This window comes from Mastomys coucha, unplaced genomic scaffold, assembly GCF_008632895.1.
Source record: "Mastomys coucha isolate ucsf_1 unplaced genomic scaffold, UCSF_Mcou_1 pScaffold22, whole genome shotgun sequence".
Taxonomy (NCBI): Eukaryota; Metazoa; Chordata; class Mammalia; order Rodentia; family Muridae; genus Mastomys; species Mastomys coucha.
In genome coordinates, this window is record NW_022196905.1 from 232,594,318 (window position 1) to 232,615,337 (window position 21,020).

Below are 21,020 nucleotides of genomic sequence, written 5' to 3' on the forward strand. Positions count from 1 at the left end.
CTTGGAACTTGCTCTATGGACCAGGCTGGCCTCGAACTCAGAGATCAGCCTGCCTCTTCCTCTCAAGTGCTGAGATAAAACGTGTTTGCTACACTGTTTTGGATCTTGCTCTTGTCTTTTTAAACTATACAGCCTTGTACCAAAATGCTGCTAATAGCTAACCTAAACTGGTCCCCAACACCCTGTAGGTATTTCTGCTAACTTGCCTTCCTTGTAGTCCCCAAACTTCTGTTTCTGGCTGCCTACAGTTTCCTTGATTTTAAGCAGATAGCTTCTGCTTGTGCAAGGATGCCAAAGGAGCAGAAGCCCATGGGTACCCGCTGAGTTGCTATAGTTATAATTTAATTGCATCAGCTTTACAGCCCATTAAGAGCAAAAAGGGAAGATGTTTTCTTGGTAACAATTATCAGTCATATTCTGTTTCTTGTAACTTTCCATTCTTCCCATCCCTTCTACCTTAAGTTCATTATTTTAGGGAGTCTGGGAGTTGGAACATTGAAAGAATGGATATAGGGTGGGGCAGGTGCTTAAAAAGAAACCAGAGGACTGATGACTGTATTTTTCCATCTTCTTGATAGGCAGAGACACAAAGTATGATGTGGATATTTTAGTACATGCTGGATGAGGGCAGAGAAGAGAACTAAATAGGATTTTGTGAAATCTCTTTCCTTTAATTTTTAAAAAGTTATTCTATGTGTATAGGTGTTTTGCCTGTACCACATGTGTTTTTATTTTTAAGGGAACAGATTTTTTTTTTTTTTTTAGTAGAATCTTACTGTTCCCAGCTGGCCTAAAACATGCTACTCTCCTGCCTTGGCCTCCTGAGTAGTTAGCGACACAGGTGTGTGCCAACACTTCTAGCTGTAGGGAACAAATTTGATAGCAATTTTGCATGTGTGTACTTGATCTTTTAAAATTTTGGATTTTTTTTTTTCCCCACCACACATAAAGAGTATGTCTGGTGTATATAAAGCAGGGGTTTGTAGAGTGTGGCCTGTGGGCCTGATGCCTGTTACATCTGATGGGAACATGGCCACAATTACTTGTTTTATGTATAGACTGTGTAACTATTTTTTGCACAACAGAGTGGAGTGATTGCCACAGATTATATAGCAAACTGCAAACTGAAACATTTCTTATAGAAAAATCTCACAAACTCTTTGTGTGGGTAATAGAGTACATGTGTATATTCCCATTAAAACACAGACTATATTACCAGTGTCTATGATGTCCCTCATCACTTCTCTGCCCACATTTCTCAGCAGAAGTAGGTCAATGGATTTTTCCATTAAACCAGAAGCCAAACAACCTAGATGTACAAAGAAAAAAATAGTGAATACTCTCTTACCCTAATTTTGTCCTCCAAGGTAACTATGGTTAATAATTTGTGGAATCATTTACAGTTTTCTCCATATTGTGTGAAACATATCTAACATAGTTTGCCCAAAGCTGCATAGCAAATAATCATTTGCTTTGATGATTTCACTAAGCTGTCTTTCTGACCACTTTGTGTTGGTCTGGTACAGTGTTATCGTTTAGTGCGAAGCCAGCCCTGTGAAAGCAGCAGCATCTGTACTTTCTAAGGAAGGAAGGGCAGGTAGTAAGTGGACAACTAGAGTCAAACTCAGCTTGGTCAATAAAAATCCCTTTTTGTGAGGACTGGAGAGATGGATCAGTAGTTAAGAGCACTGGCTATTCTTCCAGAGGACCTGAGTTCAATTCCCAGAATCCACATGGCACACTCAATTGTCTGTAACTCCAGTTCTGGGAGATCCAACACTCTCATACAGACACACATGCAGGCAAAACACCAGTGCATATAAAACAAAAATAAATAAATAAATCCCTTTTGGCATTTGCCATAAGGTACTTTCTGTTCTCAGAGAATTGTTATAGTTACTCTCTTGACTAATTGTCAAAGCTTGAGAAGTGGGAGAGGTAGGGATTGATGTTCATGAAATGTTATTTAAAATTTTTTTCGTGAGTAAATTGTAGATAAAGTTTGAATTCTTTCTTTTTTTTTTTTTTTGGTTTTTCGAGACAGGGTTTCTCTGTGTAGCCTTGGCTGTCCTGGAACTCGCTCTGTAGACCAGGCTGGCCTCGAACTCAGAAATCCGCCTGCCTCTGCCTCCCAAGTGCTGGGATTAAAGGCGTGCGCCACCACCGCCCGGCAAAGTTTGAATTCTTATTTATTTATTTTTAATTAGATATTTTCTTTATTTACATTTCGAATGATATCTGATTTCCCGGTTTCCCCTCCGAAAAAATAAACCTTATTCCCTCTCCCCTCCCCCTGCTCACCAACCCACTCTCTCCCACTTCCTGGGCCTGGCATTCCCCTACATTAGGACATAGAACCTTCACAGGATCAAGGGCCTCTCCTCCCATTGATGACCGACTAGGCCATCCTCTTCTACATATGCAGCTGGAGCCATGAGTCCCACCATGTGTACTCTTTGGCTGGTGGTTTAGTCCCTCGGAGCTCTGAGGGTACTAGTTAGTTCATATTGTTGTTCCTCCTAAGGGGCTGCAAACCATTCAGCTCCTTAGGTCCTTTCTCTAGCTCCTTCATTGGGGACCCTGTATTCAGTCCAATGTATGGCTGTGAGCCTCTACTTCTGTATTAGTCAGGCACTGGCGGAGCCTCTCAGGAGACAGCCATATCAGGCTCCTGTCAGCCAGCACTTTCTGGCATACACAGTAGTGTCTGGGTTTGGTGATTGAATATGGGAAGGATTCCCAGGTAGAGCACTCTCTGGATTGCTCTCCTTCCTTCCGTTTCTGCTCCATACTTTGTCTCTGCAACTCCTTTCATGGGTATTTTGTTCCCCCTTCTAAAAAGGATCGAAGTATCCACACTTTTTTATGATTATATATAAGTACACTTGTCTTCAGACACACCAGAAGAGAGCGTCAGATCTCATGGATAGTTGTGAAGCAGTGATCTTAGCCTCTCCGGTGCTAGGATTGCAAGTGTGAGCTGCCAGCCCTGGCTTAAGAGCTGACTTTTCAGTTCTGGAGTTTTTTATTCTAGCATATGTCAAAGTCATTTAGACATTGGATGTACTTTCACATGTTACTGGTGAAGATGTAGTGCTGTCAGATTTAAGTAGGAAAGAGCTATCAAAATGGATCTAGTAATTCTGTTTCTAGGGTTCCATCCTAAAGACCTAGTAACAGTAACATGAAATGTCTGTGCACAGAGATTTATTGTGGCGTTATTTGATATAGCAAAAGTAGGAAATCACAAGTGTCTGTCTTTAGGATACTAGCTGAATAGCTGTGTGGGTTTGTATGCTTGGATACTTTCCAGTAGTACCAAGGAATAGTCATACTGTCATAGAGTGACTCCAGGCAGATTATTAAGTAAACATTTCAAGGTAGGGAAAAGTGTCTAAAGTACTGTACTGAAATGCATGGCTAGCATATGAAAGGTCCTGCGTTGGTCCCTAGTACAGCAACATTAACAACAAAAGGGTCAGTGGGTAGGTGCATAGTGCTTTTCCTTCTATTTAAGAAAGCAGATAAAAGACATGCTATGTTAATGTTAAAAATGGATCAGTTGAATTTAATCTGAGTTAAACATTTGTGCTTCAAAGGTAACTCTCAAGAAAGAAATATGTTTTAGGGGAAATTACTTCCCATTTATTTAAATGTTAATGAACTTATATTCAGAATTTTAAAAAATTACTGTGTGTATGTTTGTGTGCATGTATGTTTGTACATATGTCCACTCGTGTGGAAGTCGGGGACAACTTGCCAGGATCAAACTCAAGTTAAGTTTGGTGGCAAGTACTTCTAGTGGTTACACTGAACCTTCTCACTGGCTCATGTTTTGTTTTATTTCTTTTTAGCCGTTTATAGCTTATTCATAAAAAGATAGCTTAATTTTAAAATGGCATAAAGATCACTGCCCAATAAGTGGGAAAATGTTTAATGTTATTAGCTATCAGAGAGATTCATATCACAGCCACATTGTGATGCCATTTCATACCTTCCAGGATTGCTCTAATCAAAAAGACATGAAATAGTGTTGGTGAGAATGTGCACAAAGTTGAAATGGTCCTGGGTGAGTCTTCTTTCATGCTCTGTTGGTGGGAATGTAAAGTGGTTCTGTCTTTTTGTACATAGTCCAGAGTTTTTCAAAGGGTAAATACAGTTACCACATAACCTAGTGGTTTTGTTTTTAGATGTATATCTCTATCTCTATCATCTCTATCTCTATCTATCTATCTTCAGGAGATGCAAACACATGTTACACAAAACTTGTCCATGAGTTTCAATGGCAGGTGTCCACTGACTGATGAACATGGGCAGTAAATGTGGCATAGTCATGTAATGGAATATGATTTGACAAGAGAGGGCATTAAATATGACTTAACATATGTTTTCCAATGGATAACCCTAAAAGTATATATAAGTAAAAGAAACGGGTTGCAAAAGATCGCATATTGTATGGTTCTGTTTATGAGTGATGCCCTGAATAGGCAAATTTGTAGGAAAAAAATTAGTAGGAAAATGGGAGCTGATTACTGAAGAGTAGAGGTTTTCTTTGGGAAGCAATGAAATGTTCTTAAGTTGATTGTGGTGATGGCTGGATAGCTCTGAGAATCACCACGGAATATTCTCTGAATGGATAGATTGCACAGTAAGAGAATTGAATTACAAGTTTTTCTTAAAGAGCAAGTGATACAAATGTATGTACGTACTTGCTAATTTAAAAAAGGAAATGCTTTAAAAATACTTAAGGTTTGTCTTAATTGAACATGGCTAAGGCAGACAGGGAAATGGCTATCATCCAGGCAGTGTTTTATTCACAGATTGCCTAGATACAGGCTGGAATACCGTGTAGCCCACCCAAGTGAGTACTGGAATTGTCTGGGAGCCACCTGGGTGGTAATGCTGAGGGGCCAGATACAGAATGCCATAATCTTACACATTGAAACCTTGAAATCCAAAGCTCTGCAAACTGTAATTCTGGTGGTCAGAAAGGGTGCCAGATGGGAGGGTACAAAGCTGAGCTCTGCAGAAGGGATTGGCCGTGCAGTACAGTGGTGATGGAAAAATCACCTAAAAGTCACTGCTCATCAGCATGCACATTCCTTCCCGCTGATGAGATTCCAGGGGGCTCTAATAAACAAAGGCCACATTTGCCTGAAGAACCTAGCAGCTACTAATTGCCACAAAAATAGTCACATGCATGGTACCATGAGAGGTACATAGACAATGGTGCTAGTTTGATTGCTAGTATTATTTCTGCCAAATTTGTGGTTTTATATGACTGTGGCACAGAATGGATTTTTATCTGTATACCCAAATCAACACAGAAGCATGGAAGATACAATAGGGGATGCGTATGTTGATATATATCACAGAATACACTTAAAAAACAAGCAGAAAGCCAGACAGTGGTGGCGCACACCTTTAATCCCAGCACTTGGGAGGCAGAGGCAGGCAGATTTCTGAGTTCAAGGCCAGCCTGGTCTACAGAGTGAGTTCCAAGACAGCCAAGACTACACAGAGAAACCCTGTCTGGAAAAAACAAGCAAACAAACAAACAAACAAAACCAAACAAACAAAAACAAGCAGAAAAAAAGATTATCTGTCATGCTATTTTATATGATTGCAGTTTTTTATTTTTTGAGGATTATCAAAGTTTTATTTAAAATTTCAGAGCACTTGAAAATAAAGAATATAATGTACTTGTATTTTGTTTTGTTTTGTTTTTGTTTTTGTTTTTGTTTTCAAGACAGGGTTTCTCTGTGTAGCACTGGCTGTCCTGGAACTCACTCTGTAGACCAGGCTAGCCTCGAACTCAGAAATCCGCCTGTCTCTGTCTCCCAAGTGCTGGGACTAAAGGCGTGCGCCACCACCGCCCGGCTGTACTTGTGTTTTTACTATGTAACTAAAAAATGCTTTCAATTACAATTAGCCTTCAAGGGTTACCACAAACAGAGTGCTGCTCGGCCAGGCCTATTGCTGTCTACCCTCAGTCTCTGGTGTCTGGTGGGGAGGCAGGCTGCTGACATCCCTACTTGGATTGCTCCTACTTGGATTAGCGTTTTTTTCTTCTTCTTGTGGCTCTCGATTGCCCTTCTCAGGGCTTCATTTAGAATGAGGTCTGACATTCTCATGTCTGTGTGACTACAGCCAATTTTGGGGCAACATGCCTTCTTCTTCCTCTTATGCTTGGATTCAATCATGCAGACAACGGCTTCCTCTTCATATGTGTGGCCACACATTTTGTTTTTCACTGGCTTCTTCATTTCCAGCTGTGTTATGGGGCAGATGAAATTAGTTTGGCTCTGGGCCACAATCATATCTTTGTCAACTCCTTCTGTCCCATCATTCTCTCTGTCTGCATGAATACCATATTGCTTCTTCAGCTCCCTCAGCTGTTGCTTGAACTGCACGAACTTTTCATTCTCTTTAAAGTCGGCATCAGAGTTTTTATCCTGTAAAGCCAAAAATTTCTTCTCCATCAGTAATTTTAAATCTGGTACTTTTTCTGGACGTTCTTCTTTTACATGATTTATTGTAGACTGGACAGCCTGAACATATGGCTTAGTTCTCCATCCATTCAGCAAGCAAATTCAACCATGGCCTTGTCTGTACTTACTACGCACTTCAGTGTGAGTCTCTGCAAGGTCCAGGGCAGCACTAGAAACTGTGTCCATTCCAGAGCTGGTACAGGACTGGAAGTTTTTTAAGGAGGAGAGAGCTGACTCTACACCACTGAAGGATATGTAACGAGTAGAACCTGAATTTGTACTGGAGCATCCTGGCATCTTGAAATTGTTACGTGGCTGTCCCACCTAGCTCAGTGATATCTAGCCGAACGTTGCACGCCCAGACCCGGATTCCTTTCCTTATCCAACTTCTTCTGTAGCTGAAATGCCCCGTGCGCACTCTCATGATGCAGTTATAAAGCTGTGTGATACACAGCTTTAATCCAGAGGTAGGTGAATCTCTGAGTTTGAGGCCAGCCTGATCTACTGACAGTCAGGGCTACACAGAGAAACCCTTTCTCAAACAAACAACAAACATAGCTGGGTATGCCAGCTGCCAATTGTAATGATACATGAATAAAAGGCTTTTATTAGAGATTTATGGATGGATTGAACTCAGGGCTTTATATCCTTATAAGTTTTGCCTTTTTTAAAACCTATTTATGACCATGGTTTTATCTTTTTTTTTTATTCTATGAGTTTGTCTTAGTCACTGTTTTATTGCTGTGAAGAGATATCATGACTTCTCCTTTCCCACCCCTAAGAGTTTTTCTGTGTAGTCCTAGCTGTCTTGAAACTCTCTCTGTAGACCAGGCTGGCCTTGAACTCAGAGATCCATTTGCCTCTTAAGTGCTGGGATTCATGGTGTGCACCACTACACCCAACCTGATGAAGTGACTCTTTTATTTTACTTATTTATTATTTATTTATTTATTTTTAAAGATTTGTTTATTTTATTTGCATGAGTACACTGTAGCTGTACAGATGGCCGTGAGCCATCATGTGACTGCTGGGAATTGAACTCAGGATGGCCCCACTCGTTCCAGCGTAGTTCACTGTAGCTGTCTTTAGAGGCACCAGAAGAGGTCATCAGATCTCATTTCAGATGGTTGTGAGCCACCACGTGGTTGCTGGGATCCGAACTCAGGACCTTCGTAAGAGCAGTCAGTGCTCTTACCTGCTGAGCCATCTCGCCAGCCCCCAAAGCGAAGCGACTCTTTTATAAAAGAGAACAATAACTGGAGGCTGGCTTACAGTTTCAGAGCAGAATCCTTGCCATCACGATGGGAGCATCACAACACTACACTGGAGAAACACCTAAGAGCTTTACATTCATGATTCCAAAGGCAGGCAGAGGGAAAGACTGGTGCAGCATGAGCTTCTGAAACCTCAAAACCACCCTCAGTGACATACTTCCTCCACCAAGGCCACACCTCCTAATCCTTCTCAAGTAGTGTCATCCCATAATGACGAAGCATTCAGAATGAGCCTCTGAGGGCCATTCTCATTCAAACTACCCATATAGTTGTATATTTGTTCACACTTGTAAAAACATTTGAATATAGCCTATCTATATTTTGTAAAGCCACCTATGTAATGTTCTCATGCTGTTATGTGTTTAAAAGACAAACTAGATGGGTATGATAGGGTACACCTTTAGTCTCAGGAGAGGCAGGCAAATATCCTCATTCTACACAGTGAGTTCCAGGGCTACAGAGCAGAATTGTTACACATGCATACATACTCATGCACACACTCAGGCATGCATGTATGTGCAGGTGTGGGGTTGAGATTGGGTTTGAAATGAAGCTTGTTGGTAGAGCACTTGCTTGTATCTCAGAACCTTAGGTTTGTTTCAGGACAGCCAGGGCTATATAACAGAGAAACCCTGTCTTTTTTTTTTTTTTTTTTTTTTTTTTTTTTTTTTTGTAGAACATGATTTTAATGTTTTCAACTGTTAATATTCAACAAATAGAATAATTATTTTAAGATATATTTCGTTGTTATATCTCCCTTTTTATTTCTGATTTTACTAATTTGGATATTGTCTCTGTGCCCTCTAGTTAGTCTGGCTAAGGGTTTGAGACCCTGTCTTAAGAAACAAAACAACCCACTGGGTTCAATATATACACACATAACCCCACAGACAAATAAATGCTTTTTGTGCTTGTTTTGACACAGGGTCTCATGTAGCCTAGGCTGACCTCAGGCTTTATGAAGGGGGCCAACTTCAGGCTCTGTGAAGGGAAATGACCTTGAACTTCTGATCCTCCTGTCTACCTTCCAAATGCTGTGATTATAGGTATGTACCTCTTTGTCATTATGTCTGACTTCAATAACTATCTTTTAAATTTTTTAAATTATTTTTTCTAGAATTATATTTTCTGTATTTTGATCTTTTGAGATTTTGCCATTTAAGTTTATGGTCATATAGGATTGTGTCTTTGGGGATTATAGCCTAAACCCAATCAAGAGGCAGATAAGGACAGTAAATATGGTTAGATTTAGTTACCTAAATAGGAATGCTAGTGGGTGCTGAGGTACAGGGGCTATCTCTAGCTATCTGGTACCTGGCTTTGGGATGGTTGGGAAAGAAATACTGTGGCTCTGCTCATCTTTGAAAATCTGATTAAGGAGATGATTGGAATGTGGGATGTGGATTGATTGTTGTCTTAGGGCTACTGTTGCATTGAGACGAAACCATGATGATGCAGAGTATAAAAGGAGGAACCATTGATTTAGGGCAGGCATGGCACAGGAGCTGTAACAGAACTTACGTCCAGATCCGAAGGCAGCAGCAGAAGGAGACTGGGCTTGATGCAGGGTTTTGAAACCTTAAAGCCCACCTTCCAACAAGGCCATACCTCCTAATCCTTCCCAAACAGTAGCTGGGAGCAAGCATTCAAATATGTGAGCTTGTGGGGACTGTTCGCAGTTGGTGTAGGTAGGAGAGACTTATTTGCAGTGGAGCTCTGGTACCTTTTGGGAATTGAGTTCCTTGAGGGGGACAGTCCTACAGTGTCAATAGAGCCCCCCCCCCATGTCAAAGCATCAAACACAGGAAATACAAAGGTCTAACTAATCTAGAAAGTAAACAGATAAAATGTTACCTATGAAAAAGAGAGAGCAATATGGTGAAGGTAACAGGGACCCTTTAATGGACTTGACTTCAGAGTAGTATGTAAATATTTGGCATATTTATCAAATAAAGCTTAAGTTAACAAAATTCCTAAAATGGAAAATAAAATAAATGATTATCAGTTGATGATAATATCTTTATATTATATTTTAATATGTTATTTAATATTTAATATGTTGTTACTGGTAGAAGGCCATTACTATTTTCTAGAGACTTGTGTAGGTCAAAATACATTATTAGTTATGGTAGTGAGACTTTTGTGACGGGAAAAGGAAATACAATTAGAACATCTAAAGAAAGCCCGAAGTGGGCTGGCAAGATGGCTCAGTGGGTAAGAGCACTCACTGACTGATCTTCTGAAGGTCCTGAGTTCGGATCCCAGCAACCACATGGTGGCTCACAACCATCCATGATGAGATATGACGCCCTCTTCTGGTACGACTGAAGACAGCTACAGTGTATTGTGGGGCCGGAGCGAGCAGAGGTTCTGAGCAACCACATGAAGGCTCACAGCCATCTGTACAGCTGCAGTGTACTCATACATATAAAAATAAATAAATCTTTAAAAAAAAAGAAAGCTTGAAGTTCAATGTTCTTAAATTTGAATTGAAGGTAGTAATGTTAACTCATGTTGTAATTTGTCACAAGAAACCCAAGACAAAACGAAAAACTCCATTTCTAGCTCTGCTTTTGAAGGCCTAGAACAGTACATCAGTCCTGGTTACCCAGTAAAGTTCTTTGAAGGTAACTAGGACTCTTTGGAGAGTTGGCTGATCCCTGAACTTTGTTTAAGACTCACCTGAACTTACCATGTCAGATGACAGTTGTAAAGACTTCAGAAAGAACTTGGAAGGCAGTACTGATAGGTCCCAGGTTTTATCTCCAACACCATAAGCCAACACACACACACACACACACACACACACACACACACACACCCCTACATCAACACAAAAATGAAATGAAATAAACTTTAAAACTTAGAAACAAACACAAAGGCTTCTACTGGCCAAGGGTGAGATCATTTGAGCATCAGAAGGGTAAGAAATGGAATAAGACAATGGTCTTTTGTGACTGGTTCCTTTCTCTTCGTGTAATGCTTTTGAGGCTCATCTATCCGGGGTAGATTTAAGACTTCATTATATTTTATAATACCTCATTTTATATATCCATTAATCAACCAGTGGGCATTTGAGCTGCTTCCAAGGTTTTCATTATTATGAAAAATGTTGCCAAGAACATCTACATACAAGTTTCATATGAATGTTTACATTTCTCTTGGGTATATATCTCAAAGTAGAGCTGCTGGGTTAAATCAGAATTCTGTTTAGTCTTTGGAGGAACTCAGCCCTTTCTCCAAAGTAGTCACACCATTTTACATCCCATCAGCAACATACAGTTCACACATCTTCACCTTTATGACTATATTATCTTGTCACTCTCCTTTTTCTGGTTGTTAAAAAAATGACTAAAGTGCAAGATTAAAGTACTATATTTCTTCATTCCTATCACCCAGGCTTCAACAGTTCCAAGGTCTCATGAGGGGAAATAGGGAAGTATTTTTCAAAAGAGAGATTACTTTGTAGAATGATGAAAATATTCTAAAATTGCTTGTGGTGATGGTTGTATACTTCTATATATGAGTATACTAAAATTACTGAATTGTATGTATACTGTAACTGATGAATTTTGTGGTTTGCAAATATGTATCAGTAGAACTTTCCTGAAAGGGGGAAGAACATTATACTAATACTTGATTCCCCACTTTGACCAGGAGAAGTCAGGATAGGTCTTTGTGGAGCCAGGGCTGAGAAGCACTGTGGAAGGGAGATAACTAGTAAGGATTGTTAGAGGTAGGCTGTCTATCAGATTTGTTACCTTAGAAAGGAAGCCCAGAGATGGTGACATAAGGCATTAAGAATCTACTAGAAGGAACTGTTAGTATTTACCAGAATGCAGCTACACATAGGGAACCCCTTTTTCTTCTCTGAGAGAGCTGTTAGATTGGGAGGGAAAATGTTGAATTACACTCACAGGTGTTATGTGTGGTCCCAAATGCTGCAGCAGCAGCAGCCCCACTTCTTCCTCCATCTCCACCACCATCTGGGGTCTCATTTGGCCTGGCTTTCTAGCTTCTTACTCAAAGTGAAAGCATACTTTGTTAGTCACATTTTGGGAATACCAAATCACAATATAAAAATAGCAATCTAAAAAATAAACCTGACTAGTTAGGCATGGAGGCACATTGTCTGTATTTGGAGTTGAAAGCAAGAGTTCTAACAACAAAAAACAAAACAAAACAAAAGAAAAGGAGTGGAAGAGATGGCTTAGAGGTGGAGAGCCCTTGTTGCCCTGTGAAGTACCTGCATCTGCTTCCCAAGCACCCGTGTCACGTGCTCTGTGAATCTAGCTCCAAGGGATCTGGTGACTTTCGTGGGCACTGGTGCACTTATGTGTACATACACATATCAGTAAATAGAAGTAAAAGCAAGTCTTAACAAGAAAGCTGACCTAACTTACCCAGATTTCTTTCTTTCAAAGAGCTTTAGGTATTAGTGAAGATCTATTGGTTTTGTTTTGTTTTGATTTTTGAGAGAAGGACTCTCCTGTAGCCCAGGCTAGCTTAGAGCTTGGTATCTTCCTGGTTCAGCCTTTCTAACTGAATAACAGTGTCATACTGGACCATTCATTCATTCATTCATTCATTCAAAATTTATTCATTGTTTTGCTGCCTAGATGAGGAGAAATGAAGTTGGCTATATTCCTAATTCTCTTCAGAAGCATTTATTGTTCAGAAAACAGCCTGCTATCTTATTGGCTGAGCAAGAGAGAATTTGATGGTATAGTAGCGTGGTACCTGGATTTTGAAGATAAGCCATGCAGAACTAGACCTTGTTTCTGGTCTGACTGCTCCTGAACAATTATCTGCTACTACCCAAGACAATTTGTTTCCTCAGCTAATGTTTGGACTTTGGTTCTCCTGAACTTAAAGTATTGTGCATTCCTGCTTTTCTTTCATCCTGTATAGAGACACTATAACCAAGGCAGCTCTTACAAAGGACAACATTTAATTGGGGCTGGCTTACGTGTTCAGAGGCTCAGACCATTGTTATCAAGGTGGGAGCATAGCAACTTTCAGGCAAGCATGGCACTGGGGGAGCTGAGAGTTCTACATCTTGTTCAGAAGGAGGCCAAGAGCAGACTGATTGTCTCCCAGACATCAAAGCCCATCCCCACAGTGACACACTTCCATTAACAAGGCCACACTTCTAATAGTGCCACTTCCTAGGCCAAGCATATTCAAACCACCACAGCACCTTAGCTTTTCATCTTCAAAACAGGGTCGAATAATTGCATGTATCTCACGATTTCCTCAAAGTGTTTGGAGCTCACTAGCTTAAGGTGTTGGTATTGTTACATTCTGTAAAGGGGTCCTCTCTCTAAGTTAGTCATTACTAGTTTGGATATCTTATTCCCACATACACCAGTGTTAGGCCTGCTGTTTGGGTTTGCAGACCTTTATGGGAAGCACCTGGCCAGAAGGTGGAGCTTTTGCAGTTACTGCTCTACCATTGTTCCGGCACCTATTCCTACGCTAAGATAGGTTTTGAATGAAAACAACTGTCTGGTTTTTTTTTAGCATGTATTAGATACTCTAATACTACTTTTTCTCTCTTGTCTTTCTGTCCTATATCCCCATATAGATCAGTTCTTCTCGGGTCAAGGGGACTTGACATATCCCATATCTCCCAGAGACTGGAGAGTCTGAGCGCAGCCACCACTTTTGAACCTCTCGAGCCTGTGAAGGACACGGACATTCAGGTAAGACCTGCCAGCTGCAGGCACAGTAGAGCTTGTACTCAGGCTGTAGGCCATGGCCCCCTTTTCACCAGTTAAGAATGTCACTTTCTTTATTAATTTTCTTCTTACCCAGGACCTAAAAGAACAAGAGACTCAGGTTTGGAGATTAGAGGGGAATCATTTGGTTGTTTTCAGAGTGCTCTTTGTGGCTAAATTTAAGAAAGCATTTCCAACTTGTTACTTTTTAGGTAATTTTGGTTCTGAGTACAGATACCACTTCTTGGGCTTAGTCCAAGGATACAGAGACAGGAGTTGTTTCTCTTGCCTTTTTTTTTTTTTTTTTACTAGATCTTAGATAATTTTACTATTTATTGTTCGCATTTCTTTTTATATCTTGCTAGTATTGGAACTTAAAGTACTATTAAATGAAATTGACTTAGTGATTTTCAGGAAGTATTTGGCTGCATTAGTGATACCGGGAAATGGCCTAATAGAACACCCGCGTCTCAGTGAGCCAGACATAGCACTGGCTGCTGCTTGCTATTTTAATCTAATCAGAAACTGCTATTCAACTGTTAAGAAGAAACGTCGTGGTTTGATTAGTTTGGTGTTGGAATGAAAGTACGTGCTGTTTGCATTGGTTTTCCTGTTCCTGTTTTTGTTTGCTCGAGATAGAACCCACTCTTGCATGGTCTGCCTCAAGTTCCTGGGCTCACAATCCTGAGTAGTTGTGACTGTACCACCACCTACCCCAATTTCCTTTGAAATTGAAAGGATTCAGGTTCCACAAAGGCAAGTCTACGAAGAAATTGGGTAGTAACTGTGTTCTCTGTGAGCCAGACTTAAATTAATACTGTATGCCACTACCTTTCGAAGACCCGTTTACTTTGATGCTATATTTCTACATTTATTCTAATTTGGAAACCTATAGTTTTGAGTGGAGACTAGAAATTACTGATATTTATGATTTCCTCAATTATTGAAAGTTCTCAAAATGTAAAAACACAGAGGTTTTTATTTTGCTTTTTAACAAATGCTAGCTGACCTCAATTGTAGCTGTTGGTGCTTTATCATAATACTTCTAACATTGATCAGATGGCATGAGCGGGACAGAACTCAAATACTTCGACAGGCAACTGGCTCTGGCTGTAGGAGTAAGAGTGATTATCTTTTCTAACCATTTGCTTAGTGTGAGAGCAGCCTCCTTTAGCACCCTGGTGGATGGTTTCCTAGCAATGTATGCTCAGTCACATCAGAAAGAATTTCTTAATTTGGAATGATTATTGCAATGAGTTTTAGTTTTGTGTGGGAAAAGCTTTGAACTTTAAGACTAAAGTTGCTTCTATTTCAGATTTTTCAGCTCTCACTTGGACTTTGCCAGAATACCTTTAAAATGCAAAATAATCCAAGAGAGTTATGTATATATATATATAGTCCAATGGGTTTGCCCATCTGTATGTGATTTTAGGGGAGGGTACAGGTAGGCACTGTGGGATGCTGAAGGCAATCTTTTTTTCCCTATTTTTGGGCACTTTTAACTTTTTGTTTAAGAAAGGGTCTTTCATTAGCCTGGAAATTTATCATGTAAGGCAGGCTGGCTGGCCTGTGAGCTTCTAGGGATCCACATGTCTCTGCTCCCTTCTCTCCACTTCTTGCTAAGAAAGGGAAAATATAGCTTAAGCCTGAAAAAGACTTTGAACTGGACTACTTACTCAAATTTATCTGTAGGAATTGATGGTTTTAATTGTGGTATGTAGCTCAGTTGATTAAGCCAGTGGTTCTTAACCTGTGGATCATGACCTCTTTGGGGTCACATATTAGATTATCCTGTATAACAGATATTTACATTATGATCTATAACAATAAAAAATTACAGTTATGAAGTAGCAACAAAAATACTTTTATGGTTGGGGTTCACTACAACATGAGGAACTGTTATTGAAGGGTCACAGCATTAGGAAAGTGGAGAACCACTGCTCTGTGCTCTCACTTTGAAGTCCAACAATGTCATGTTCCAGCCTGGTTAGTGTACTGCCACTGTTGGCATTGAGTGGTCCTCCTTTTACTTTTCTCTGGTGTGCTTTGGCTGTGGATAATAGTAAAATTGGACATTTTCAGTTGGATTTTAGAAGAATATCTGGTAGTCTATTTTCCATTCACATACCATACACCTGCTTTTTTTTTAATTTTTAATTTTATATACATACATTTATATAATTATATATATAATTTTTAATTTTATATACATTGCTGTTTTGACAGCATGTATGTCTGTGTGAGGATGTTGGATCCCCTGGAACAGGAGTTATAAACAGTTGTGACCTGCTGTGCTGGAAATTGAACTTAGGTCTTTTGGAAAAGCAGCCAGTGCTTTTGACTGCTGAGCCATCTCTCTAGCCCTGATAAGTTGTTGGTTTTGTTTTGTTTTTTTAGACATAGTTTCACTATGCAACCATAACTGACTGGATACTAACTAAGTAGCTTGGGAGGCTACAACTTGCAGTGATCTTTTTGCCTCTGCCCTCAAAGTGCTAGAATTCCAAGTGTGCCTCGCTACATCCTGCTTGATTGACTTTTGCACAGATACATGAACTTTTGTTTTTCAAATGTTGCATTTTTTGAAGACAGGAATATCCTGTATGCTAACCCTGTATGCTAAGTATCAGAGTATAATTGTCACTTTTGTTTATAAGATCCTAAATGCACTGTCAAAAAAGGGCTGGGCTGGGACACTCTCTTGACAGATGCTGGTCAGGCCTTCACTGCTCATGGTTTGTCATTTTATATGCTCACAGGGCATTTTTTCACATGTAGACTGTCTCTTTCTGTTTGGTAAACATTGATTATATTTCTTTCTGTTTCTAATGGAGCTTGAAATTAATATGGGTTTTGTTTTTACTGTTTTGTTTATCCTAATCAGTGATGCTGGCATATACTGAGAATGCATTTTTAAAAAGTTGCTGTGACCAGCAACGGTAATACATCTTGGAAACCACTTAAATATACATATGAACGATACTTAATAGAATTTTTAAAAATGTTTATTGATTTTATTTTTTGGAAACAATCATAAAGAAGGCCTACAAACTGCTGAGTGGACTATATCGGACTAGTCAAAGTGGCTTTATAGTTTTAGGCACTAGACTTACAGAAATCCACTTACTCACTTTAGTCTTGACCAAAGAAAAGGACAGATTACATGTATTCACCACAACCTGAATAGACCTCATCATTGACAAAGATGAATTATATAATAATATAGTATGGTTTCACATAGTCCTGGGTTTTATTTTTGTTTTTGTTTTTTTTTTAAGATTTATTTTATTATTATATCTAAGTACACTGTTGTCTTCAGACACACCAGAAGAGGGCGTCAGACCTCATTATAGATGGTTGTGAGCCACCATGTGGTTGCTGGGATTTGAACTCCTGACCTCTGGAAGAGCAGTCAGTGCTCTTAACCACTGAGCCATCTCTCCAGCCCCGGTTTTGTTTTGTTTTTTTAACCACATTTTTTTTGTATATTTCAAAAGGCTACACATCAAAAAGACTACAAAGACATATTTCAATGGCTTAGGTAGACCATAAAAATGGGAGCTGCATTTTCCAGTATTAAGCTGTAATATTTCTTAAATGGCATTAGAAAAAAGCAATATTGGAATAATTATAATAACTGTACCTAATTGCTAGAAACTAATGTTAATAGGTACCCTAAAACAATAGAGATTTATTCTTTTACAGTTTTGAGTCTAGAAGTTTGAGTACCAGAAATGTTAAGGGGTTTACAGCCCCTTAGGAGGAATGACAATATGAACTAACTCCCAGGGACTAAACCATCAACCAAAGAGTACACATGGTGGGACTCATGGCTCCAGGTGCATATGTAGAAGAGGATGGCCTAGTCGGTCATCAGTGGGAGGAGAGGCCCTTGGTCCTCTGAGAAGGCTCTATGCCCCACTGTAGGGGAATGCCAGGGCCAGGAAGTGGGAGAGGGTGGGTTGGTGAGCAGGGGGAGCGGGGAGGGAACCGGGAAAGGGGATATCATTTGAAATGTAAATAAAGAAAATATCTAATTTAAAAAAAAAGGTGGAAAAAAAACCATGCTAGATTGGGGGAAAAAAATCCTGAAACACCTTCAGCTGAACCCGTGGAGAGTACTGCAGTAGGCACTTAGATAGCTGTCCTGTGATAGGCAAACATGGACAGTGCATCCTCCACTTTCTCTTGGGGGCCTTTAGGATGTGAGGAATACACACATCTTTATTCCTGAGTGCAGTGCCACCCATTCTGTCCAAACAAGTCACTGAACAATAATGTGTTAGAGCCTTCAGTCCAGACCTTTTCAGTTACACATCGTCTGCTGCTTATAGAGCAGCTTCATAATCTGCCTTAATTAGTAGATTAAACTGTCTTATAAGAGTAAAGAGAAAAAGAAGCGTTAAATAAAGGATACATTATCATGAGAAAATTCAGAGTCAGGAAAACTGATCTGTCACATGCACAGCGTTGGTGTTGAGATGCTTGTTAAGCTGTTTGCTTACCACACTGTATTTATGATAAAATATTCAGTGTATTCTTTTTCTGTTCTTGGAAATGTAGAGTATGCTCAGACCACTCAGTTTATTTTTTAAACAGTGAGAAAAAAAACTAAATGTCTTTGTGAGTTTAAAAATGAATCAGTGGTGTAACCCCTTATCATCCAAATTGGTATTTTCAGTTTGTCTTTTAATTCTCTATCTTGAGAAAGAGACATTACCATTTGACACAGCTATATAAAACATGAAAGAGGAAAAGAAGTTGTGTGCTCACTAATTGTGCATTTGGAACAGGTTGCAGAAATCCTGTGCAGTTTGTTAGAGAGAGTGTTGAATTTGCCAGAGTGATTGGCACAGTAAGTAGCAGTTCTTTGGGAATATCACTGGGTGAATAGTAATTCTGTAATAGTGCAGCTGGAAATGTCCTTTAGTATGAGTTAGTCAGAGTGGCAAGCAGTGTCGGACTTCTTTACTGTGTGTGTTGTTGTTGTTGTTGTTGTTGTTGTAGATGCAGACTGGCCTTAAGATCTTCCTGAGGGGTGGGGTTAAGTTGTGAGCCATTATGCCAGACTCTAAGACTGTTTGTTGTGACAGGGCATCACTGGCTAGCCTTGGCTACCTAGGCGCTTACTATGCAGAACAAATTGGTCTCTGCCTCTCAGTGCTGGATGTGCCCATTTTTAAATGGTTAGTTTAGTTAGTTGCTTTGTTTTTTCATCTGATTCCAGAAGTTTAACTGCTAAACATGTGCACCTTAGAAAGGTCTAGCAGAGCTGTGGTAGGAAACAAACAAACAAACAAAAACCCAAACAAACAAAAATTCTTCAATAGAGGCAGGCAGAGGTATCCTGTTTTGTGTTTGTAGTTAAGTATACTAATACTACCATGGTAAGAACTGGTACCATGAAAGAAACGTACCATGGTACGTTTTCCTGCCTGCCTGCTTGTGATCAGAGAAAAGCAGGCTTTTTGGTTTGGTGGCAGAGTACAATTACATTATTTGGTGAATAGAAATGAAACTGTAACCTTTGGAATCAAACAGGGTTTGTGGAAAATGTGAAACTGCTTTTCTGTAATCCAGGGATATAAAATTTCAGTCCTTTTATTTATCCATTCACACTTGCTTCTGAATGCCAGGCTTTCAGAACAAGCAAGCAAATGGCTGCTGAATGCATTCTGAGCAAGCAGGAAATGGCAGGCTATTTTGTCTTCCCAGGGCTTTCTTATATCCTGTGCTGAGCCGGAGAATATCAATTTCTACCTTAAAGAAGAAAGAAGTTGAAATAGTTCTTTTTGAATATTTGGAACAAGCCCACAGCTAAAATATTTATCTAACATTTGAATAGAGCAGGGCTGATAGATATTGGCAGGGCTGTGCCTTGGAACTGGCACTGAAGCATCCCTTCCTCCTTCATTAGCTCTCTTAACCTGCTGCTGTCTCTTGATGCATCACCCTCTGGAGCTGGGGAACACAAGTTGTCATCTCCCGCATCTTTAAAAGACTTTGTTCAGAAACCAGAAATGAGCGTGTCCTTTTATCTTCTCAGCTATTTAACAGTGGAGTGGATATGATTTGAGCCTTGTTAAGAATTGACAGCACATCTCGTGGGCAGCCCTCAACCCTGTGTACACTCTGATCTGCTGCCACTGGGTTCCATTTGAGGTTGCAGCCTGATGTGTTGCAGCCTTTTGTTTGACCAACAGTAGTTGAGATGTGTGGCTCTGTAGCTATGAAACTTGGGGCCTAGGTTACTGGTGTGTCTACCACCAGTGCCTCCTCTGAGAAGAAATGGAGGGAGGGGCTCAGACTGGAGAGGCTTTTACTCTTGTTGGTGAGAGAAGAAGCTAAGAGTGGAATGGCAGCATCATTTGTTACTTAGAGCCAGTTGTATTGATGCTGCTTAAAGCATTTTCCTGCTTCACAAAGGCCCACCTTTCATTTTGGGTTTGAGATGTATAAAAAAGGCCATATTGCTCTGGTAATGCCAGACTGAGGCCCATCATTCTGACTGACTGACAGACATGAGGTGCACTGTCCCAGGAGTAGCACAGGCCCATGCACCACTTTAGTTATCCTAGAGGGTAAGTAAAGGTGAGGCCTTGTTCTCACTGTGGAGTGGCTGTGAGACTGACGTGGAGTTGCAGAAACTTGAGGCACTTAGAGTACAGCAGCAGCTGATAAAACGTTTTGAAGAAAGAACCTGTATCTCCTAAAACATATTTACAAGCAGGACTAGGCATTTGTGTAATTTCTAAACAAGAGGAGGTTCAGGTCAACAGACTCTTCAGTGGACTGTGCATTTGTTGACTTAGTTTTATTTCTGTTACCTAATTTGGTTTACTTCTTGGGGTGGCATGAGCAAGAGAATATGTAAGTGAATTCCTCTCTTCCTTTTAAAAATGCTGTTACTATCTGAAAGCAGACAGACACACTATAGGAGTTTATGATATATTTAATTTCCTCAAGGAAACAGAATACATGGGTGCGCTGTTCTCTGGGTACTTTCTCCTCTGTTAGGCTCTTCCATAATCAGAGTGTGTCAGGCTGCCACAGTAGGTCTGGCCTCTAAATGAGAAGGGCCCGCTGAATCCTTGAAACTTTACAGTGACATCTGGTTCTCTGATGAGGCCTCAAGCTGTCCTGGATGTCTTGGTGTTGAAGAAATGTGTGGTGGGCAATTAGTAACTCAAAAGCTGTTTTTTGGGAGAAGGTTTTCGGGACAGGGTTTCTCTGTGTAGCCCTGGCTGTCTCGGAACTTGCTCTGTAGACCAGGCTGGCCTTAAACTCACAGAGATCTGCCTGACTCTGTTTCCTGAGTACTAGGGTTAAAGGCACATGCCCCCACCACCCAGGTCTGTTGTTCCTTTCTTAATAAGCTTTCTATTTATATTATCTTAAGTATTTTTGAGAAAGATACACGATTTTTTTTTCTGAGCCCTTTGTATTTAATCTTTTTTTGTTTTTGTATTTTTTTGCTTTTGTTTTTTTTTTATTAGATATTTTCTTTATTTACATGTAAATTTCTCCTTTCCCAG

At 40.0% G+C, this 21,020-nt stretch overlaps 1 protein-coding gene and 1 pseudogene across 3 annotated transcripts in view; one reads left to right on the forward strand and one right to left on the reverse strand.

Annotated features, from left to right (window-relative positions):
* The window catches only part of Nup93 (nucleoporin 93), a 103,551-nt gene that overhangs the window by 18,062 nt on the left and 64,469 nt on the right, over positions 1–21,020 (forward strand). For all 3 annotated transcript variants that reach the window (XM_031340902.1, XM_031340903.1, XM_031340904.1), the window contains one exon: positions 13,353–13,470. In XM_031340902.1, the coding sequence (XP_031196762.1) occupies positions 13,353–13,470 (118 nt within the window). The remainder of the gene's footprint in view (positions 1–13,352; positions 13,471–21,020) is intronic.
* On the reverse strand, positions 5,943–6,808 carry LOC116070765 (annotated as a pseudogene).